The 23389-nt window shown below is 46.8% G+C and overlaps 2 protein-coding genes across 7 annotated transcripts in view; one reads left to right on the forward strand and one right to left on the reverse strand.

Moving 5' to 3' along the window:
• SZRD1 (SUZ RNA binding domain containing 1) overlaps positions 1-22497 on the forward strand; it is a 31354-nt gene extending 8857 nt beyond the window's left edge. For 2 of the 6 annotated variants that reach the window (XM_012763088.3, XM_075994426.1), the window contains exons 2-4: positions 15549-15598; positions 17227-17481; positions 19391-22497. In XM_012763088.3, the coding sequence (XP_012618542.3) occupies positions 15549-15598; positions 17227-17481; positions 19391-19493 (408 nt within the window). In that variant the 3' untranslated portion in view covers positions 19494-22497. The remainder of the gene's footprint in view (positions 1-15548; positions 15599-17226; positions 17482-19390) is intronic. The other 4 variants (XM_012763089.3, XM_075994433.1, XM_012763091.3 and 1 more) reach the window with 3 other exon arrangements.
• Positions 22498-23026: 529 nt separating this feature from the next.
• The window catches only part of SPATA21 (spermatogenesis associated 21), a 31618-nt gene continuing 31255 nt past the window's right edge, over positions 23027-23389 (reverse strand). Inside the window, exon 13 of the mRNA XM_012763082.3 lies at positions 23027-23165. Coding sequence (XP_012618536.2) covers positions 23108-23165 — 58 coding nt within the window. The 3' untranslated portion in view covers positions 23027-23107. The remainder of the gene's footprint in view (positions 23166-23389) is intronic.

A 23389-nucleotide genomic window follows, 5' to 3' on the forward strand; every position in this document is an offset into this window, starting at 1 on the left:
GTGAAATATCGACGAAGTGTCTGGGAAGGATGTGGCTAATGAACGCATAGTAGTACCTCAGTGGTTTGAGAATTTCCGTTCTGGTTATTTTTTTTTTTTTTTTTTTTTTTTTTTGGAGACAGTCTCACTTTGTTGTCCAGGCTAGAGTGAGTGCCGTGGCGTCAGCCTAGCTCACAGCAACCTCAAACTCCTGGGCTCAAGCGATCCTCCTGCCTCAGCCTCCCGAGTAGCTGGGACTACAGGCATGCGCCACCATGCCCGGCTAATTTTTTTTTTTTATATATATCAGTTGGCCAATTAATTTCTTTCTATTTATAGTAGAGACGGGGTCTCGCTCTTGCTCAGGCTGGTTTTGAACTCCTGACCTTGAGCAATCCGCCCGCCTCGGCCTCCCAAGAGCTAGGATTACAGGCGTGAGCCACAGCGCCCGGCCTCGTTCTGGTTATTTAATCTTGAATATGAGCTATGTGGGCAGCCTGAGACCAAGGTGGATAATTAACAAAAGGTATAGTGACCCTTTTTTTTTTATCTAGTTATTGTGGACTCAAAGACAGACAGTCAGGAGAGAGCAGGAAGCAGGAGAGAGCAGGATGAGCTGAAAGCAGTAGTGGGAGTGAATTCATCCTAACCTTTGCATCAGTTAGCAGCAAGGTTTGACGTTACTATCCAACAATATTGGACAATTTGAAACAAATTGTCAAGGTAAAGAAGCTGGATAGATGGGTTCTGCATGAATGCAATGAGCATCAGAAGAGAAATCATCTCGAAGCTGTCACGACAAAGGTGAACCATTTCTACACCATTTTGTTACGTGTGTTGAAAAATGGATCCTTTTTTTTTTTTTTTGAGACAGTCTCGCTTTTGTTGCCCAGGCTAGAGTGAGTGCCGTGGCGTCAGCCTAGCTCACAGCAACCTCAAACTCCTAGGCTCAAGCAATCCTCCTACCTCAGCCTCCTGAGTAGCTGGGACTACAGGCATGTGCCACCATGCCCAGCTAATTTTTTCTATATATATTAGTTGGCCAATTAATTTCTTTATAGTAGAGATGGGGTCTCACTCTTGCTCAGGCTGGTTTCGAACTCCTGACCTCGAGCAATCCGCCTGCCTCGGCCTCCCAAAGTGCTAGGATTACAGGCATGAGCCACAGCGCGGCCAGAATCCTTTTTTCTTTGAGATAGAGTCTTGCTCTGTTGCCTGGGCTAGAGTGCTGTGGCATTAGCCTAGCTCACAGCAACCTCAAACTCCTGGGCTCAAGCCATCCTCCTGTCGCTGGGACTACAGGCACGTGGCACCATGCCTGGCTGATTTTTTCTATTCTTGGTTGCCTGGCTAATTTTTTCCTTTATTATTAGAGACAGGGTCTCACTCTTGCTTAGGCTGGTCTTGAACTCCTGATCTCAAGTGATCCTCCTCCCTCAGCCTCTCAGAATGCTAGGATTACAGATGTGAGCCACTATGCCCAGCCAAAAAATGGATTCTTTTTGACAATTGCAAGCATTTGGCACAATGGTTGGATAAAAATGTAGTGCCGAAACATAGTCCAAAACCAAATATTCATCACAAAAAGCTAATGGTGTCTGTTTTATGGTCCAGTGCTGGTATTATCCACTACAACTTCATGAAACCTGGTCAATCAATTACAGAGGATGTCTGCTGCAACCAGTTGGATGAAATGATGAAGATGCTTGTGATTAAGCAGCCAAGATTGGTCAGTAGAGATAGGCCAATCTGCAGGGAGTTAGCTATGCTCCCAGCAAAATCGAGTTGCTTTGGCAGGGGTCGTCGCAAAGGATATGGAAATAATAGAAATAGAAAATAGAGAATATGGAAATAAAAGAAGACACAGAGACGAAAATATAGTTTTTAAAGATGGGGGAGTTAGAGGGTCCTCCAGCATTCCAGTGAGCTGTGAGGCCATGAGTGAAGTCCCGCATCAGTATTTATTGGTGCAGCAATCAGTTGCCAGTGGTAACATTTACATAATAGCAGGTAGTTATTATTAGTTTAGGTTTAAAGTCTCCCCCAAAACTTTTAGAGATCCCTTAATTAACTCTATCTACGTGAGCAAATGGTTACAAAATCTTTCTAAGGTAAACTTCTGAGTCCTAAGATAAAATTGTCACTTAGCAGAAAGGCTAAACAGAAATATAGTGGCTCTATATTTCTTTTCTTTTCTTTTCTTTTCTTTTCTTTTCTTTTCTTTTCTTTTCTTTTCTTTTCTTTTCTTTTCTCTTCTTTTCTCTCTTCTCTCTTCTCTCTTGTCTTCTCTTCTCCTCTCTTCTCTTGTCTTCTCTTCTCTTCTCTTTTCTTTTCTTTCTTTTTTTTGAGACAGTCTTACTCTTGTTGCCCAGGCTATAGTGCCTTGGCATCAGCGTAGCTCACAGCAACCTCAAGCTTCTGGGCTCAAGTAATCCTCCTGCCTTAGCCTCCCAAGTAGCTGGGACTACAGGCATGCGCTGCCATGCCCGGCTGATTTTCTCTCTATATATATATATTTTTTAGTTGGCCAATTAATTTCTTTCTATTTTTAGTAGAAAGACTTGCTTAGGCTTGTTTCGAACTCCTGACGTCGAGCAATCCGCCTGCCTCGGCCTCCCAGATTGCTAGGATTACAGGGGTGAGCCAGTGAGCCAGGGTGCCAGCTGGCTCTATATTTCTTTATCTAGTTTTTTGTTGATTGAGACAAGTAGTCTGGAGTAAAGCAGGAACTGTCTATTAGGCCAGTTGTTTCTAGCTGCAGGTGTCTGTCAGGTGGGCATTCTTTGATTGGTTCTCAATCTGTGACCACCCACTGAACCTTGTCCTACAAAGACATCAGCGCAAGCAGCCTTCAGGTCTGAGACAGCCTCACCATGCAGACGCTTCTGACTGGTGAGATGCCCTCTTGAGGCGAGGCGGCTTTTGATCTGTGAACTAACATGTTCACATATTCCTTCAGGGCAAAGCCCTGCAAAACTCCTGAAATCTTTTATGTTTCTTTATAGGCCAGCACCAATTCTCTTGCAAGACAGTGCTGACCACATGTTACACAGACAATGCTGCTCAAACTACAGCAGCCAGACTTGCAAACTCTTTGTCATCCACAGTATTCACCAGACCTTGCCCTAAGTGACTACCACTTAGGTAGGCTTTGGACCACTTCTTGCAAGGAAAAATACTCAAGTCTCAACAAGCTGTGGAAAACACCTTTTACAGTTTCATCGCCACTGACTCTCCAGGCTTCTTTTGCAAACTACCATTTCTTTGACAAAACTGTGTTGATACAAACTACACTGATTTGAAATCGGACATTTCATATTTAATGAACTGATAAATTGGTAGGCCTGTTTTCTGCTGACGAATCATGTCCTGCTGCATGCTTTCTCATAGCTTTAAGATCTGGACCTTGGGAATCAGCTTTGTTGGTCTGCTACTGCTGTAGGCCTTCCTTAGGTAACCTAGGCTTGCACTAACCTGGCCTGTGGTGTAGGAGCACACGGGGTGAGTGGGGTTACCGTGTTTCCCCGAAGATAAGACAGGGTCTTATATTTATTTTTCCTCAATAAGACACCCTTGGGCTTATTTTCAGGGAATGTGTTATTTTCCCCTCAAAGCCTTATCTTGCAGCATGCACAGGATGGCCGGGACCTGACAGGGGGAGCCGACCTTGTTGGTAGGGCTGCCTGCACCATTCCGGTCACCTCTGGGATAGTAGCTGTCACAATGGGGCTGGAAAAGGCTGCTTGTCTTCTTTACCGCTCCGTGATGAAATGCATGGGTTGTGCAGATTTGCTGCATAGCCACACCCATCACTAGGTCTTATTTTTGGGGTAGGGCTTATATTGCACAAATGCTTAGAAATCCTGCTAGGGCTTATTTTATGGGTAGGTCTTATTTTCTGGGAAACGCAGTACCTGTCAGTCCTCATCCTACCTTATTTGTTCCTGCTGCCACCTATCTGCCATTCTCCTTTTTGCTTCCTCCTCTTCAGGTTTAAGGTTCTGTTCTGTTACTGGTTGTGTGGCCTTAGGCAAGTCACTTAACTTCCGGGTATGCAGCAAGGCTGATGTACCACCCATAGGTTGTGGTGAGGATTAGAGGTGGTAAAAGGAGGACCAATATATCACCTGTACCTGTGGCAGGTGCTTGGAGAATGCTGCTCCTGTTGCCTCTGCCAGGAAGTGCCTAAAGCAGCCTTAGCTCTTATTTTCAATATGGATAGCGTCACTTCCTTGGACCCAGATAGACCCAATTCAAATTCTGGCTCTACTCCATACTAGCTGTGGAACCGTGGTAGAGTTATGTAACCTTTCTGAATTGATTCGTTTTCATTTGTGAAATTGAGGTATTTCTGTAAAACCCGTTTCATTAGGATCTTTCGCTAATTCATGTGTTGGGTAATTTAGGCTCTCTGGACAAATACAGTGAATTCTTCATAAGGCTTACTTTCTAGTGGGGAAGATGGATAATAAATAATGTGTTTTATATACATGAGTAATGAAGAAAAGTAAAACAGATTATAGGGCATAGAAAGTGACTGTGGTGGGGGTGGCTTTTTATAAAACATTATCAAAGAAGACCTCTCAAAAATAGGCAGAGAGACTTGAAAGAAGTGTGGGAACAAACTGTTCCGAAGCTTGTTGAAGTGCATTCCAATCAGAGGGAATAGCAATGCAAAGGCCCTGAGGCTGGAGCGTGATTTTTTTTTTGTCTGAGGAACAGCAGGGGCCAATGTGGTGGCCATGCTGGGCGGGGGAAGTGGTAGGAAATGAAGTCAGAGGTAGCAGGGAGCCAGATTTGGTAAAGACTAGTAGGTGGTGGTGGATATCACCTTGAAATAGGAGCCGTGAAAGGGTGCTGAGCAGGGCTAACTTGGTTTTTAAAAGGCTTGCTCTTTGCTGCTATGTGGAAAATAAACTCTAGGGGTAAGGGTGGAAGCATGGAGACTGACCGGGATGCTGTTGCAGCTCTCCATTCAAGGGCTGTTAGTGGTTTGGATCAGAATGGTAGCAACAGGAGTGTTGCGAAGATTCGGGATATGTTTTGAAAGTAAAACCAACAAGATCTGCAGTAGAGTGTGAAAGAGGCATCAAAGATGACTCCCAACTCTTTGTCCTGAACCACTAGAAGACTGGAATTGCTGAGATGGATGGGTAGGGGGAATGACAGAGGAGCAGGCTTGGGTAAGTGGATGCAATCATGAGTTTGGTTTTGGACATAGTAAGTGAGTACTTTTTGAAATCCAAGTGAAAATGTCAGGTCGACAATTGTATTAATATATTGGGACTTATAAAGATGTGGAATTAATATGTTGGGGCTTATAAAGATGTGGAACTAGATGAGATCACTTAAGAAGCCAGCATAGATACAGAATAGGAGAGGTCCAAATTCTGGGGTCTCCCAACCTAAAGTCATCGGGAGAGGAAGAGGAGCCTGGTCTTTTATAGGAGAAATCAAATGCAGAGTGTGGGAAGGAGCTACCAGGGAGGTGGAGACCAGAAGAGTAGTACTTGGGAGGGAGTAAAGAAGATGCTTTAACCACTTCAGTACAAGCATTGACTATCGTCGACAGCCACAGATGAACGCGCACAGCTGAGCATCAACTTTAGCCAACAGCCATGATATGACTTTTCTAATTTTTCATTTATCAAAATAAGATTGTGAACATTTAAAAATAATGTAATGAAAACATATGTGTATATGTTACCTATTCTGATTTACAAGTAAAGCTGCCTGTAAAGTAAAACAAGCTTTCGGTGCTTTAAAGCTTTCTTTATCACACAAGAGCAAAACGGATTTGTTGTCAATGCACAGCACAAACTATCGTGAGGCTATGAGTGCCGGCTGTGGGCAAGGTTTTGTGGCTGGTGAGCGCCGTACCGAAGTGGTTAAGGAAGGAGCGTTGAGCAGTGTCAGATGCTGCTGAGAGCTTAAGTAAAATGATAATTTGGAATTTACCATTGAATTTGGCAGCTCTGGAGATGGTTGGCGATTTTGATAGGACCAGGGTCAGAGAGATAGATGGTAGGGCTTAGAGAACTGGATTAAAGTGAGGTGGTGAATGTTACTCAGAGCAGAGCCTGAGCTGAACATTGGGCACTGGTTAAGTGGTGGTTGCCGCTACGCCAGTGTGACAGACAGGGCCCACCAGAGTGGGTTTTGCACATCAATAAACAGCGTGCTCCTTAGATCCTTACAGCGCTCAGTTGCTAGTTGCTGAAAGATCTGATGTACAGCAAGAGGACTACTTATTCTAAGGTTAGACCCTTATTAAAGCAGTGAGAAGAGAAGGTAAAATGCAGGCCACATGGGTAGTTTTATATATTCTAGAAGCCACATTTTAAAAGTACAAAGAAACAGACGAAATTAATTTTAATATTTTTAGTTTAACTCAGATATATCCAAAACAGTATCATTTCAACATGTGATCAATATTAAAAATATGTATATTCTTTTGGCGGGGGGACAGCCTGTATACTCTTTGTACTAAATCTGGAATATCCACTATACATTTGGCACTTAAAACACGTCTTGCCTATCATCCTAGCACTCTGGGAGGCCGAGGCGGGCGGATTGCTTGAGGTCAGGAGTTGGAAACCAGCCTGAGCAAAAGCGAGACCCCCGTCTCTACTATAAATAGAAAGAAATTAATTGGCCAACTAATATATATAGAAAAAAATTAGCCGGGCATGGTGGCGCATGCCTGTAGTCCCAGCTACTCGGGAGGCTGAGGCAGTAGGATTGCTTGAGCCCAGGAGTGTGAGGTTGCTGTGAGCTAGGCTGACGCCATGGCACTCGCTCTAGCCTGGGCAACAAAGTAAGACCCTGCCTTAAAAAAAAAAAAAAAAAAAGTCTCAGTTTGGACAGGCCAGGTGTGAAGTGCTTATTAGCTGCGTGTGGCAGTGGCCACTATACTGGGTGGCACAGCTAGAGCGAGTGCAAAGGAGGGTGCACCCATAGGATTCCCTCTCACTGGGAAGACAGATCCTGAAAGCTGAATGAACTTGGGAAGAAAGGAGGAGGTGGTTTTTCCCGTACAAACAAAAATTATTGCATGTATACAACATACCATCCCCAAAGCCCTTCATAGTTTTCTGGTAGCCCTGGTTTCTTCAAATTCATATCTTGCTGACCCCAGGAATTATTATTCATTTTACACAAGATAAAGTAATCTCAGATGGTTTTGCAGAAGCAGATTAAAAGGAGAAATGGATTCATTGTAAAATACCTTTCTAGATTTGAACTTCTTAGTCTAGAAGGTATCTTATTTCTTTTTCTTCTGCTTTTCCTCTGTTCATGTTTTTGTTACTGTTTTAAGAAACAAGGCCTCTGGCTCTGTTGCCCAGGCTGGAGTACAGTGGCCCTGTCATAGCTTACTGCAGCCTGGAACTCCTGGGCTCAACAGTCCTCTGACCCCAGCCTTCTGAGTAGCTGGGACTACAGGCGTAGGCCACAGTGCCTGGTTATGTTCATGTATTTTCCCTAATTTTTTCTTATGCCCCTTCTCTTCTTGAAACTCATGTCCTTTAAGGCCCTGCAGCTTTCCCCGACTTCTCATGGCAGGATTATTCACTGTCACTTCTCTTTCCAAAACACTATTCCACAACTAATACCACAACTAATACTAATACTAATACAACTAAAGCTACTGTGACTTGTTTATCTGACTTCTCATCAGCAAAGATTGCCTTCTTCACTTCTTGGTCTTCACATCTACTTTAGAGTAGGTTTGCTGTAAAGGCTTGTCTCCAACTTGTTTTTGTCACAGTGGAGCAAAAGAAAGATGGACTTTAAAGGCACATTAACAAAGCACAGACTTCCTCAGACAGTCAATTTTAGAACTATGCTGTGTCCTACAGTGACCCACTAATTAAAGTAGCACGTTTTTCCTTGGTGTGGGAGTAACAAAAGAAGAAGGACTGTTTTGTGGGAAATTGAACCCTAAAACAGACTGACCTGAGTGTGCATTAAAAAGGCACACCTTGGCCGGGTGCAGTACTCATGCCTGTAATCCTAGCACTCTGGGAGGCCGAAGTGGGCAGATTGCTCGAGGTCAGGAGTTTGAAATCATCCTGAGCAAGAGCGAGATCCTGTCTCTACTATAAATAGAAAGAAATTAATTGGCCAACTAAAAATATATGTAGAAAAAATTGACCCTGCATGGTGGCACATGCCTATAGTCCTGGCTACTCGGGAGGCTGAGGCAGGAGGATGGCTTGAGCCCAGGAGTTTGAGGTTGCTGTGAGCTACGCTGATGCCAAGGCACTCTAGCCCGGGCAACAGAGTGAGACTGTCTCAAAAAAAAAAAAAAAAAAAGGCACATCTTGCCTGTAGTTCCAACTACTCAGGAGGCTGAGGCAGTAGGATCGATTGCTTAAGCCCAGCAGTTCAAGACCAGTTGAGGTAATGTGGTGAGACTCCATCTCTTTAAAGAAAAACAATGGCAAATCAATGAATGGGCCTGGCTATCCCTCCAAGATCTTGTCTTTCAACCTCTGAATTCTGCTTTTTGCTTCTTTGACTTATCCAATTGTCTTTGCCCAGGTGTCGAGTTCATTATTTTTTAATGTGGCAGTGATGTTGAAGCATTCCTATAGAATCAAACCTGGTGTGATAGAACTTTGGGTTTTTCTCTTCCTTGGGTTAGCCAGGGGAGATGGAATAAGCAGGAACAATGGAGATGGCCAACTCTACCAGGGCAGGACACTGTCACAGCTGTGCCACTGACACAAAGAAATTCGGCAGGGATGAAACATAGAATTGAATCGACATGGAGATTGTTTAAAGAAGTCTATGCATTGTACTCTGGACTTGAAATGGCTAGTGATGCATTTTAAAGGTACAGAGGCCTTTTTATCTTACTGTTTTCTGCCAGATTTTGCTGTTGTAAATTGGTTCTTCCTGTGAATTCTTGTGCTTGATTCCTAAGTGAAATTGGGGCCCTCATAGGAGGAGCCAGAATCCCATCCAGATTTGTGGTATGGAAGCATAAGGCGCCTTGCTTGGGAGACTGCTTTGCCAGGAGATCCTGACATGGGTGGCCCTGCAGCCAGGGGACGTAGGTGCTGATGTCCTGCCCAAGACTTGAAGAGGTTAGGCCCAGCATGGACACTGCCTGCGGTGGTGAGAGTTCAGGGCCAGAATGTGCTGGAAGGTAGTCCTACCTGCTGCTCCTTTTCAGCATCTTTCTTCTCTTTGCTTTTTCTAAAAATGGTGGCTTTATGTTAATTATACTCTGGTTACAAGAGAAATCCTTGTACTCTCTGGGTTCCTGTCTCTTCTTCACATCTCCCCAGGATCCACTTGTAGACTGTGCTTCCTGATAAGGGCTAGCTAGAGAAGACCAGGTGACTCTGTGGGACATAGTGATTTGCCAGGAGCTCAATACCAGTTGTTGTTCCTTGAATTTGAGAGGAAAATTGAAAATGTCATCTTCTAAAATGGAAACTAACAAGGAGAGAAGCAAATTGTTTGGGAAAAGTTACCTACATAGCAACTTTGTTGCCAATAAAAAGTATTTCCTAATTCAGAGCCCAGAACCAAAGGTACCCCTTAGACTTCTGTTTAATACAAGATTGCTTGACTTCTTAGGAGGTGTGTTGGTTGCTCTGGTGACCAGAGAGAGGGATGCTTTGATGGAGCAGAACAGTTCACTCCTTTGTCTTGGGAACTGAGGCATGGGGCAGGATGAGGGGCAGTGGCTCTGGGGAGTAGGAGCAGCAGGGTATGCACCAGGAAGGGTGAGATTCCCCTTCCCACCCTCATAACATAACAGATGAGGAGTTTGGTTTGTTCACACTCTCTCTTATGAGTTTGGCTGATTTGAATCTGTCCCCCAGGGCTTCATCACTCCTAGATGAGCTGAAATGACTGTTTCTTAAACATTTAGATCTGAGAAAACACAGCTATAATGGTGCTATACTTGCTGTACTTTACACTAAGGCCCAGAATAGCCTATTTCTCTCCTTGGCCTTTTTTCCTCTCCTCTCACCTTTCTCTTTCCTTTCTTATCCTCCTCTTAATGCTGTAGGAGTGAACCTGCCATTGCAATATGCCTTGCCTTGGAGACACATCCCTGTCCTCTTTGTTCCTTTTGTAGCTTTGACTGTGTAACAGATTTAGCTGTTCAAGATGACCGCCTCCCTGCTCTCCTCCTTTGGAATGATCTTATCCCTATTACACTCCTAGGCTCCCATCTCTCAGCTTTTCCACCAAAGGCTCACACAAGCATGTTCATTGCAAGGTAAAGGGCATCAGCAGCCAGTGAAGCTGTGCTTCCTCCTCTCATGAGTTAAGTTTGCAGATGTTGATGTGTGATTTCATTCACCTTGTGCTTGTGGCCTCTCCTTTACCTCCCATAGGGGACCAGCCCTGACCAGAACACCTCCCTCACCATTGTGGTTCTTCATGGTTTCCTGCCTTTCTACTCTTTCTCCTGGCTTTCCTTGTTCTCTCAGACCAAGAAGTGTATACCTCCTTTTTGTAGAGGTATAGCCTCAGGACAAGTGATACCTTGGTTTGGCAATAGTAGATCTTTTGCTTTGGATTTGGACCCATACAGCACAAAGTGTCATCTTCTGTAGTCTGCTTAGTACTGCAAAGTACTGGCAAAGTACTTGGCAAAAGATAAAGAGCCTTCCTAGGAGGAGGAGCCATAGGACATTCCTCTCCTGTGATTGTGCCCCAGCACTCACCTTGTGCCCCTCAGAGCAGAATTGTAGAACGTATAGCCCTATAAGTCAGGCCTCTAACTTGACCTTGGGCAGGGTTCTGTGCATCCTTGTAAAAAAAGAAGATATCCTCAGGTAATATAATTCTTTATTTCAGGCCCATATCTGGGTGCTTTTTCACACAACATAAGTTCCATTGAGCTATTGCACCTGTGGAGGAGATACACATTCTCCTTGTCACGCACCCTATAGGAAAGTTTTGACTTGGTCCAGCCTTTCAGAGCAGAATTTTGAGAGCAGATTGATTGCAAGGCCCTGAGGAGAGAATGGACTGACTCATGATACCTGGACAGACTCCAGAGTGAGATGCAGTGCCCTCTCCAGCTGCTGGCAGAGCACTCCCTCTCCTGCTTGGGTGGCTCTGAGCATGCTGGCATCCAGCTGGCCACCTGGAGATGACCAGGATCTGCTTTCCACCAAAGCTGCTTGAGTTTCTGTCCCATTCTGTAATCTAATGGAAGAATCTCTCTCCAGCTCTGGTGAAGCCTTCCTGCCTGACACAGTGGAGTTGGGAGTTTTAGTTATTTGAGTGCCAGGGAGCAGTGTGGAATCAGGGAGATGGTGAAGAGAGGATCAGTATCTTAAGGCTTTTATCAGCATTTACAGGGATTTGAGCAGTTGTTGGGGTGTGTCAGCCTGGGGGCCTCAAAGGGCTTGTTCTTGCCTTTACAATTTATTTCTTTGTGACCTTGGGCAAGTTCCTTAATCTCTCTGAGCCACATTACTCTCATCTGACAGAGAAGGACAAAAGCTGCTTTGTCTATCAAATAGGCTGGTGTGATCAGAAAATTAATGTTTGGGAAAGCACGTTGACAGCCATAAAGCATTATATTGACGTAAGACATTATTTTTATACCCAGTAGCATTATATTATATGCCAAGTATGCTGGTCATATTCTAGTTTGGGGACAGAGGCATGCTTACTCAGACATGACCCATAATGCCCTCTTGGAGGGCTTTTTCCCACCTAGGCACAATGTGCTGGGATTGGGCAGATTCCATCTTCCTTAAAGCGCTAGAGAAATAAGGAAGTGGTTTACTCTTCTGACAGGAAACCTGGGTGGGACCTATCAAATTCAGCTAATGGAGCAGTCCCATTTGTCTGTCTTTTTTTTTTTTTTTTTTTTTTTTTTGAGACAGTCTCACTTTGTCGCCCAGGCTAGAGTGAGTGCCGTGGAGTCTGCCTAGCTCACAGCAACCTCAGTCTCCTGGGCTCAAGCAATCCTGCTGGGACTACAGGCATGCGCCACCATGCCCGGCTAATTTTTTCTATATGTATTAGTTGGCCAATTAATTTCTTTCTATTTATAGTAGAGACAGGGTCTCACTCTTGCTCAGGCTGGTTTCGAACTCCTGACCTCGAGCGATCCACCCGCCTCGGCCTCCCAGAGAGCTAGGATTACAGGCGTGAGCCACCGCCCCCGGCCTGTCTCTGTCTTATTTGGCCCTCACAGTGATAATGAAAGTAAGCAAGAGTTCACATAATGAAGTTTAAAAATTCAGAGCTCTCCCATAAAAATCTTTTTTTTTTTTTTTTTTTAAGACAGAGTCTTACTCTGTTTCCCTGGCTAGGGTGCAGTGGCGTCAGCCTAGCTCACAGCAACCTCAAACTTCTGGGCTCAAGCGATCCTTGTGCCTCAGCCTCCCAAGTAGCTGGGATTACAGGCACATGCAAGCCACCATGTCCAGCTAATTTCTATATATATGTATATGTGTATATATATATTTTTTTAGTTGTCCAGCTAATTTCTTTCTATTTGTTTAGTAGAAATGGGGTCTCGCTCTTGCTTAGGCTGGTCTCAAACTCCTGAGCTCAAATGATCAGCCCTCCTTGGCCTCCCAGAGTGCTAGGATTATAGGCATGAGCCACCATGCCCAGCCCCATAAAAATCTTGAATTCAGTTTCTCCTGAAATGGCATATCTAACCCTGTCAGCCAAGGTTTGGTGGTGCAGTGGCCCTTATAGGCAGGCAAGTGCTCTTTTTTGCCTTGCAACCCCTTCACGTTCTTGGTGCACATCCCCCCAGCCCCCCCGCACATGAGTTTAGCTGCTTGCCTAGCCTGTGCAGGCATTTAGTTTCGACCCAGTTTGAAGGCATCTGAAATCCCAGAGATGTTAAACCTTGCGTTTATGATGGAGAAACTTGAATAGGCAGTCTCATTTTCAGGTTGTAGCAAATTGATGCGGTGTGGAATTTTAAAACCAGAAGTCATTCATGAAAAGTTCTTAAAAGGTAATGGGCATTAGACTAATGTGAGACATGGTGTTTGCTGAGGCAGTAACACTGGTATTGATAGATTTAATACAGTTTTGACACAAACTATGCAGTGGGCATAAGATTCTGTGTGAGTTTGTTTGTCAGTTCATAGAAAACATCCAGGTCATTCTGTTATATTGAGCACCAACTGTGTTCCAATCTGGAGTGAGAGATTTTTGTTTTTAGTGACTTCCTAACCCCTCCAGAGGCTAGTATATTGTAAATACATTTTAAACACAAGTCAGCACCAACCCGAATGGGTGTCAGTGTCAGACTGGATTTAAATCTAGCTTCATATGACTAATCTAGTTAATATTGTTTATAGGAGACATGAATAAGGACATGGAAAGGTAAGAAGAAACATGTTCCAAGAAGTACAAACCAAAAGCAAGCTGGCCTAGATTTATTAATATTAAATAATAGATGCTAAGACAAAGAAGATCATTTCATCATGATAAACTAATTTACTAGAAAGAATAATTCTTGGGCAAGCACAGTGGCTCATACCTGTAATCCCAACACTTTGGAAGGTTGAGGTGAGAGGATTGCTTGAGGCTAGGAGTTTGAGACCAGCCTAAGCAACATAGCAAGGACCCATCTCTACAAAAAAATAGAAAAATTAGCTGAGTTGGTGACGCACACCTGTAATCCATACTACTCAGGCTGATGCAGGAGAATCACTTGAGCCCAGAAGTTTGAGGTTACAGTGAGCTGTGCCACTGGAATGCCCCTGCACTCCAGCTTGGGCAACGGAGCAAGACACCATCTCAAAAAAAAAAAAAAAAAAAAAAAAAGATGCCGGGCGCTCACGCCTGTAATCTTAGCTCTCTGGGAGGCCAAGGCGGGTGGATTGCTCAAGGTCAGGAGTTCGAAACCTGCCTGAGCCAGAGCGAGACCCCATCTCTACTATAAATAGAAAGAAATTAATTGGCCGACTGATATATATAGAAAATATTAGCCAGGCATGGTGGCGCATGCCTGTAGTCCCAGCTACTCGGGAGGCTGAGGCAGGAGGATTGCTTGAGCCCAGGAGTTTGAGGTTGCTGTGAGCTAGGCTGACACCACGGCACTCACTCTAGCCTGGGCAACAAAGTGAGACTCTGTCTCAAAAAAAAAAAAAAAAGCTTAATTCTTTCCATATTCAGTAGTTCAAACAAATCAGTAAGAATTTACAAGATTTTGACAGTATAGGCAACCAGCTTGAACTGCACCCATCAACTATATAGAATACAGTCACTTTCAGGATATACAGAGCACTCCTAAAGTCAGGCCACACACTGGACTGTGAGGCAGATCTCTGCACATTTCTCAGCTTCCTTACTGTAGTTGTGGTTCTTAATGTTTTGTGAGTGATGGACTCTTTAGAAAATCTCATGTGTCTTATAAATCAGGGTTTCTCAACCTTGGCACTGTTGACATTCAGAGTTAGATAAATCTTTGTCGTGGAGGCTGTCCTGTGCATTGTAGGATGTTTAGCAGCATCTCTGGGCTCTACTCACTAGTTGTTAATAGCATCCTTGTCCAGGGTATGGATGCTCACACAGGAGTGCGTGGAGGCACCACAGAGTTCCCGTGCTGAGGGCCTGTGGGCTCAGATTGCCACCAGCACCGACATCCTACCCAAGACATGAAGGGGTTAGGTCCAGCGTGGGCACTGGCCCGCTGTGGTGGGAGTCCAGGACTAGATTGTGTGGGAAGGTAGTTCTGCCTGCTGCTCCTTCTCAGCATCTTTCTTCTCTTTGCTTTTTATAAAAGGTGGCTTTGTGTTAATCAGGACCTATCAGGCCCTGGTTCTGAGTGGAATCCATGTTGTACTCTTGGGGTTCCTGTCTCTTCTTCAGATGCCCTCAGTGTTCATTGTAGATTATAGACTTCTAGCCCCACAAACATTGACTCCTGTTTTACTCTGGGTCTTTTGTTAGTTGTTAGTCACAGAGAGCTCAAGCCCATAACAGTAGAAAATAGATGATACAGTAGAAAATAGATGATAAAATATTTGATACATGTGACCATGAAGGAAGGAAAAAGGGAGAGTTTATCCCTGAGAAGCTGAGAAGACTACAGAGGAGAGGCAGACATCCAAGCTGGATTTTCTAGGATAAATGGCAGTTTACAGGGGGAGAGGACATTGTAGGCAGGTGGAACAGCACACTGGGTTCTAGGGGTTAGTATTAGCAACACAGGAAGAGAAGATAAAAGAAAGTATGGGTGAGACTCACTTAGCAGCTTTGATTTGCTCCTACAAGCAGTTGAAGAGTTCCAGGTAGGGAAGTGACATGATCAAATTTATGTTTAGAAAGTTGATTTGAGTGGCTCTGTAAAGAACAGGTCGGAGGCCAGGAGACTAGTTGGAGACTCTGCAAAGAACCCAGCTGAACAATGAAGTCTGCAACTATCGCGGCGGCCATGGGGATAGAAGGGAGATGGCCCCAAAGTCTAGTCCATATCCATTACCTTGAAGGACATAGTCATGTCTTTGGCTAGAGAGAGGGCACTGCCCTTAGCTCTGAAAATAGAGACATAAGTTTTTATTTGAGAGAGATTTTTTTTTCCACTTTTTATATACATTTTTTTCCTCTAGGAAATAGACAGACGGTTGGAAAAAAAACTGAAGATCACACAAAAGGAGAGGTAAGGCTGCTGTCTGGTCTGAGGACTCCTGCTCTCTTCTGTTTGAGAGCTGGGCAGTCAGTGGTGTTCTCCAGCTGGCCGTTAGGTTAGCAGGTCAGGCTCCTGGGCAGCGGGCCCATCCCTCCAAGTTGGAGACCATGACATGGTGGCTTAAAGCTTTGGGAGTGAGGTTGGGGTGTTGCACTTGCTTCCAACCTTTATGGGCCCCCTATGTGAGGTTGTCTGATGGAAAGCGGGGAGGTGACAGGTTAGAGGACTTGGGTGTTAGCCCTGGCTGTGCCCCCAGTTGCTCTGAGGTTTGGGGCAGGTTTCTCTGACATGAGATGGGCCAGATGAGTTCTCTGGGCCCCCAGTGACTTGGTGGTTCAGGGTCTTGTGAGGGTATCCTGGAATAAAAGACTCCAGGAAATTCTTGAAAAGACCTGTAGGGATAGCTTTGTTCCCCACCCAGACAGCAGAGAAAGTGAGTTTCCAGAGCAGGTGAAAGTTGACTTAAGCTTTCTGTCTTTGGGCTTAGGTAACCTGTTTGCCAACCTGCTAGCTTTCCTGGCTCCTTGTCTGTCTGCTCATCTCAGCAACTACAGTAAGCCCTGGTTACAGTCCCCCTTCCGTGCCATTCCTGGATCCCTAGGACTTGTTCCAGTTCATCCTGGCAGCAGCTGAGTTAGTTCCTCTAGTCCTTATCTCCCCTGACAACTAAGGTCTGAAAACAGGGCCCTATGGACCTGTTTGGTTCTGAAGAAAAAGTAGTTGACTGCTCTGGGGATGGTGCTGGTAGCCATTCCCACCTGTGGTTCTTTCTCCTCCTGTGGCTTTTGTTTCTTTCCCTTCCCGTGTTGTTTTCCCTTCTCCTGTGGACACATCACCTTGATGTGCACATCCAGCAGCCTTGGACAATGCCTTTCTTTTGAGCATTGCCAAGCACTGTTTCCTGGGATCATCCTTCACTCCAGCCCCGCCGCTGTCAGACACACCAGAGAGCCCTGGTGAGGGAGGTGTTTCTCTGTTCAGAAGCTCTTTTGAAGAGGCAATTCAATTGTCTGGTGTAGCTTGTCTCTGGGAGGCACAGGTCACTCTCACCAGAAGGCTGAGGCAGTTTGGTAAATCCTGTCTTGATGCCAGGCAGGGGCGGCATAGCAGGTTCCTTTGTAGTATTTAACTGGTTTGAGCACGTGATGGAAGGACTCAGCCGAGAGTGGACACTTTACTAACCCCGCATCTCACCAGCTTGTCATACTGTGGTCTGTATAGGGAAGTTGGGGTCTTAACTGAAGTTTCTGGATTCTGGACATGAAATGTTTTGCCATAGAGTCCAAATGGTGGTTGATGTTACTGTGATAAATGTGGGCGTAGAAGTCCCAGAATGAGGTGGTATTCCAGGTCCCTTGGCCAGGGGTTAGGGCTGAGGAATAGTTCCTGTGGACTGCCAGAGCTGCTTGGAAGCTTGGGTTTTTTTGAGAAACCCTTCTTGAGGAGTGAGAGCCTTGCTGTCTGGTCAGAGGCCAGAAAATAACGGACAGAATTAGTGGGAGAGGGGGAGGAAAGTGCTGAGGGTTGGTTGGTATGGGACGTGGATGGGGCTCCATAGTCAGGGTAGGATTTGTGAAGCTGTGTTTGCTCTTTGTCAGCAGGAAATCCAAATCTCCTCCCAAAGTGCCCATTGTGATTCAGGACGATAGCCTTCCCACGGGGCCCCCTCCACAGATCCGCATCCTCAAGAGGCCCACCAGCAACGGTGTGGTCAGCAGCCCCAACTCCACCAGCAGGCCAGCCCTTCCTGTCAAGTCCCTAGCACAGCGGGAGGCAGAGTACGCCGAGGCCCGGAAGCGGATCCTGGGCAGTGCCAGCCCTGAGGAGGAGCAGGAGAAACCCATCCTCGACAGGTGAGTGTAGCTGGCAGGGCTGGCCAGTGACCACAGCACCAGTCCTCCCCTAGGAGGAGGGGGAGCACCACCTGGCTACACATAGCGAGAAGCAACCAGAATCAGGGCAGGAACCTGCACAGCTCCAGCTGCCAACTGCAGCCTGCTGGGGCCAGTTCTGAGCATTGGCTGGGGACTGCTCTGAAAGCCCTGCAGGTGCTTGGAGGAGGTGGTTTGCTGGCATGCTGCCTCTGCAGGCACCAGGGGGCAGTGTTGCTTGGAGGTTAAAGGCATGGACTTTGAATCAAAGTCGGCCACTTACCTCTTCCTCTTCTTAAAACTAGTTAACCTCTCTCTGGGCCTTAGTTGCCTAATCTGAAAAATGGGATAATGATAGTACCTACCTTATCAAGTTGTTGTGGAGGTCAGTGAGTAAATGAGCACAGGGTCCTGAGAACCCTGGCTGGCAGTGGAAAGTGCCCAGTTAAGTACTTCTATGTTATCTCCTGGGTCTCCAGTAGCCCACTGTGATGCTTTGTGAATTTTCTAAGTTCTTTCTTACCCTTGGCATTTTTTTCTCTGCAATATTAGCAGTTGCATTATGGAAGCTTGTCACTTCCTGGTAAAATTAATATTTGTTTAAGAGGTCCTCTTTCTAACTTTGAGGGGCCTATTTGGCTTGGTATTCTGATACTTGAAGAACTAGTCTGTGTACTTTCTGTCCCTTCATAATATTATTTATTTATTTATGAGACAGAGTCTCGCTTTGTTGCCCAGGCTAGGGTGAGTGCCACAGTGTCAGCCTAGCTCACAGCAACCTCAAACTCCTCGGCTCAAGCAATCCTGCTGCCTCAGCCTCCCAAGCAGCTGGGACTATAGGCATGCGCCACCATGCCCGGCTAATTTTTTCTATATATGTTAGTTGGTCAATTAATTTCTTTCTATTTATAGTAGAGACGGGGGTCTCGCTCTTGCTCAGGCTGGTTTCGAACTCCTTACCTCGAGCAATCCGTCCACCTCGGCTACCCAGAGAGCTAGGATTACAGGCGTGAGCCACTGCGCCCGGCCTGTTTATTTTTTGAGACAGATTTTCCCTCTGTCACCCTGGCTAGAGTGCAGTGGTGCGATCATAGCTCACTGCAACCTCAAATTCCTGTCTCAACCTCTCTAGTAGCTGAGACTACAGACGTGCATGACCACCCTGGCTAATTTTTTCTATTAATATTTTTAGTAGAGACGGGGTCTCGCTCTTGCTCAGGCTGGTCTTGTACTCCTAACCTCAAGCAGTCCTCTCACCTCAGCCTCCCAGAGTGCTAGGATTACAGGCGTGAGCCACCACACCCAGCCATGTCCCTTTATAATTTTGAAGGAATATTTGTTATCTCTGTTGTTTCTCCTCTAAGTCTTTACCTTTGTGTAGTGGAAAAAGTACATTTCCTTTATTTAGTGTTCTCTAGTAATACCAGTCAACCTGTAACCACATGGTTTGGAGAGAAAGGCAGGAAGATAGAAATGGTGGGGGACATGTGCCTTTGCTGAGCTCTTGGTTAGGGCTCTACACTTTGGCCTGACATTCTGGAGAGTCTGTGCAACATGGTTCTGCGGAGATGTGCTGTCCTTGGTCATTGCCTCTGGACAGAATGGACCCTTGAGCACTCTTTCTACCTACAAATGAATGATGGTGACCCAGCCTAGGGGGAAGAATGCTGTAGCTCCTAGAAGTGACCGTGGACTGCTGGCCCCACCTGCCCACAGGGACCTACCAGCTTGGAGATACCCTGAGTCTGCCTGCCAAAGCAGCAGACTCATGGAGCCAGAGTTGGCTGCCAGCCACTGTGACTTTTGCCTCAGCTGCAAGGTGGTAGGTTTTAAGATTGGGGACATCTTTAATATCCTTCTTCAGGCCTTCCTCTGATCTTCTTCCCTTCAGGCCAACCAGGATCTCCCAGCCAGAAGAAAGCAGGCAGCCCAATAATGTGATCAGACAGCCTTTGGGTCCTGATGGGTCACAAGGCTTCAAACAGCGCAGATAAATGCAGGCAAGAAAGGATGCCGCCGCTGCCGCCATCACCGCCTCCTGGGTCGTCCGCCACGGGTTGCACTGCCGTGGCAGACAGCTGGACTTGAGCAGAGGGAACGACCTGACTTACTTGCACTGTGATCCCCCTTGCTCCGCCCACTGTGACCTTGAACCCCATGCACTGTGACCTCCCCCCTTCTCCCTTCTTCCCACTGTGATTGGCATGTCGACAAGGGCTGTCCCAAGTCAATGGAAAGGGAAAGGGTGGGAATTAGGGGATGGTTGGGGGGACCCACCAAGGACTCAGAGTAGAGAGTCAGACAGTGCCACTTGGCCACTTGGGGTAAAGCCAGTGCCAGCAATAACAGTTTATCATGCTCATTAATTTGGGATTTCAAAACACAAATGAGAACTCCCACCCACCCACCCCCAAGTGCATGTCTTCATCACTTAAAAAGTAAGTTCCATTTGAAATATCCTTTCTTTTTTTTTTTTTTTTCCTATTTTTGTTTGTTTATACAAATATCTGATTTGCAAGAAAAAGCGCATGGGAGGGATTTTAGCAGTTTAATGAATTTTTAATTGAGAAAAGGTAGTTTGGTAGTCTACTTAAAAAATGTTTCTGGGACGTTCACTAGAAACATTAACCAATAGGATTTTGGTGAGCTTAGCTTCTGTATTCCTACTGCCGCCCAGAAAAGGGGCAGGGCTCTGCAGCCCCCAGGACAGATGAGCACCCCATGCCTATACCTCCCTCCCCCAGCTAAGTCCCAGGGCATCTTGGCCTTGCCTGGAGACTGGGCTAGCTCTGTAGGCTCAGAGAGCCTGGGGAGGGTGCCAACCCCACCTCTAGTATTTTGGGAGATAGGGAAAGTGAACAGACTTCCCCTTCCCATATCCCTCAGGGTGGTTCCCTACCAGCCAGGCTTGCTACTTCTAGAAGAAGGCAGGTAGCATCAGGGAGTGAGACTGCACTCCTGAATTTAGAAGTAAAGGACTCGGAGACTTGTTCAGTATTTTGCTGACTGGGGAGAGTCTGGCTCCAGGACCCTGAGCCTTCTGCCTAATGTGGTCAAAAGGTGACTAGATCTTCCCACTCCAGCAAGGCTTGAACTCGTAAGGATCTGCGGTGCTCCATCTCTGTTAATGGCCCTAGCTCAGTAGCTTTACTTGGTACATTTCCTGTGTGAAATCAGTACCTTGGGAGCAGACCATTCTGAATAAAGTTGGGAAAAGAAAAGCTTTGCATTGCAAAGATTGGTGACAGACTGGTTCCCTGTAGACCTAGGCTACCCTTCACCCCTTTTTCCAGAGCAAGGGCCTGGAATGAAGGCAGTTCTTCCTCTGTCCCTGGAGATTTGCTTTGGCTCCTAGAGGTGGAAGAGGCAGCTGCCTAGAGCAGCTCTGTGTATGTAGTACAACCTCTCAGGCTTTCTGGTCCCTTCTCTTGTACTGCACCTTATCCCTTAGCCAGCCAGATGGCCTCCCCACTCCTAACCAGCAGATAAGTTTTGGAGTGGTTGGTCTGGTTTTGCGATTGGGGCAGCACATGGTGGCCAAGGTGGCAAGCTGAGTTTCACTGGCTCCCTCCACTTTTGGTTCACCTAGCTCTCCGCCTCGCAGGAGCTGTGGGAATGGTAGGCCAGGCCCAGCAAGCCATGTCTCGCTATATCTTCCCCTTAGGAGGAAGGGCCAGCTGCCAGTTGAGTCAGTGACTGGTCCATAGCACAGCTTTACAGCTGTGTGAAGCCAGGAATTTTCCTTGAGCAGAGCTGGAACAGAGCTTCAGTAAGTAAGAGGGAGAACTATCTCCAGGAGTGGGTAAGGAAGAAAATTGGCTGCTATCTTTATAGTTCCACTGCCCTGACCAAGTGTCCACATTCTAAATGTATAGTGTCCATCCCTCATGTAATAGTGGTTTCTGGCCCAATGTGAGACTGTCCTTTCTCTTGAGAAGGGTGCAGAGGTAGTCCCGGTGGGAAGGCCAGGAGGAGTGCTGATTGCTCAGCCATTGGGACCATCTGTTCTAACCCCAACCCCTCCAGTGGGAGCCACATGGAGGAGGCTGGTGGGTGTCTGTGGATTGAGGATGTGGCGGGGACTGGTGCTGCCACCTCCGTCCTGCCAAAGATAGGGCTCTGCCCGCTGTGTGCCTGTCACCACCCACCAGCAGTCATGCCCTGGCTTCCAGATGGAGAGGTGGCAAGCAAAATTAAAAAAAAGAAAGAAAAGAAAACAGGAAACTTTATTGTGTTGGGGGGAGGTGGGAGGGGAGATGAGAAAACGGTTTGGATTTTGTGTGGGTTTTCTTTTTCTTAGTAGTTGTCTGTAACTTTCCTTAAGTGCTTTTTTTCTTTTCTTTTTTAAAGTAAGTTGCAGGCTTTGGCTTAGAAAACCCCAGGGGGATGGGGGGCAGAAACCTGAGGCCCCTTTATCTGCCTTCACGGTACTGTCCCCTTCCCCCAGCTCCTCCCTGACCCCATGAGCCAGGCCTCAGACCTTCCAGCTAACCGCTTCCCATGAGCCACTACTCTGATGTCAGCCTATAACCAAAGGAGCTGGGGGTCCAGGCTTGGTGACCAACCCTTCTCAGCCCACTCAATCAGGGTGCTCCCCACCTGCAGGCAGGAGGCAACACCCTATCTGCTACATCAGCCCCTTCCAGAGCCCACCTGCCCCACCCAGCCCTGCCCTGCCCAGCCATACCCTGCTCTGCCCCATCTGGGGGTGCTCTGCTCAGGGATAGGCCGGCAGGGCTGCACCCAGCCTCCTTGGTAAGCAGAGACTCAAGAAACCTCTGGGGTCCTGTTTTCTTGCCGTGTGATCCCAGGGGTGCACATGGGCCCCATGGTGTCTGAACAGAAGGGCATGGGAGGGAGGGCCGCACCCCTGCAGCCTTGCTCTGCTGGTATAGCGGGCAGCTGCCCACCCCTACCACACCCTGCACCGCGGGCTCCTGAGTCGGCAGATTAAGCATTTTATAAATTGTATTTTAAATACATGTTTTAAACTTGTCAGATCCTTGTCCTCATTTCAGTCCCTGGCCTCCTACCTCTTGCTATGACTGTTTGTTTAACCCTGGGAGCTACCTCTGCTCAGTCTCAGGGAGAGACTCTGGTGGAGAAATAGGCTGGGTGGTATGTGGGTTGTGGGGCAGAAACCCATCCCACTAAGGCTCTAAATGAAGGAGACCCCTGAGTCTTGGGGCTCTGTCATGGAAGAGCATGGCTGAGGCCACCTCCTGTCTTTCCACAGGGTGTGATGGTTTCAGGGCCCCTCCCCTTATGTTCACCACTCCCTTAGAGCAAGTAGAGAGAGAATTCCTGCCTTTGTGGGGCTCCCTAGTCCAAGGTGGGGAGACACTGATCCGAGGAGAGGCCCAGCTTTGTGCTTTGAGAATGCACAGAAGGTCAAGATTTTGTACCTAGAGGCACCTTTAGCAGGAACCCCAACTCTGGGCAGGGTTTTGAGGTGAGTTTTGCCTGGAGGGGGGCTGGAGCCTTTGGCGGGGGGGGGAGGGCCTGCCTTGGAACCAAGCACCGAGGCTGAAGTTCTTGGTGTTTATTGGCTTACCAGGCCACAAAAGCAAACTCCAGCCACAGCCCCTAGAGTCAGGACTCCAAAGGGTCAGTGAGTTCGAGCCGGGACAGAGCTGAGCCACTTTCTGCTGTCAGAACTGTGTTCCCTGGGGAGAGGGGTAGGACAGAAGGGTGAGAGATGTCTGGCTCTCCCTACAATCCTGCCAAGACATGAGCCATTCCTGCGTGCTCAGGTGGGAATGGTAGGGCCAGCAGTTGGGCTTACAGGCCTGATTCCAAGTCCAGGGCTCTTTTCCCCTGAGGTTCCCCTGCTGCAGAGGACGCTCCCCTCTGCCCAGGTGCTAAGCCTGCCACTCCTGATACGGACCCA

This window comes from Microcebus murinus, chromosome 2, assembly GCF_040939455.1.
Source record: "Microcebus murinus isolate Inina chromosome 2, M.murinus_Inina_mat1.0, whole genome shotgun sequence".
NCBI lineage: Eukaryota > Metazoa > Chordata > Mammalia > Primates > Cheirogaleidae > Microcebus > Microcebus murinus.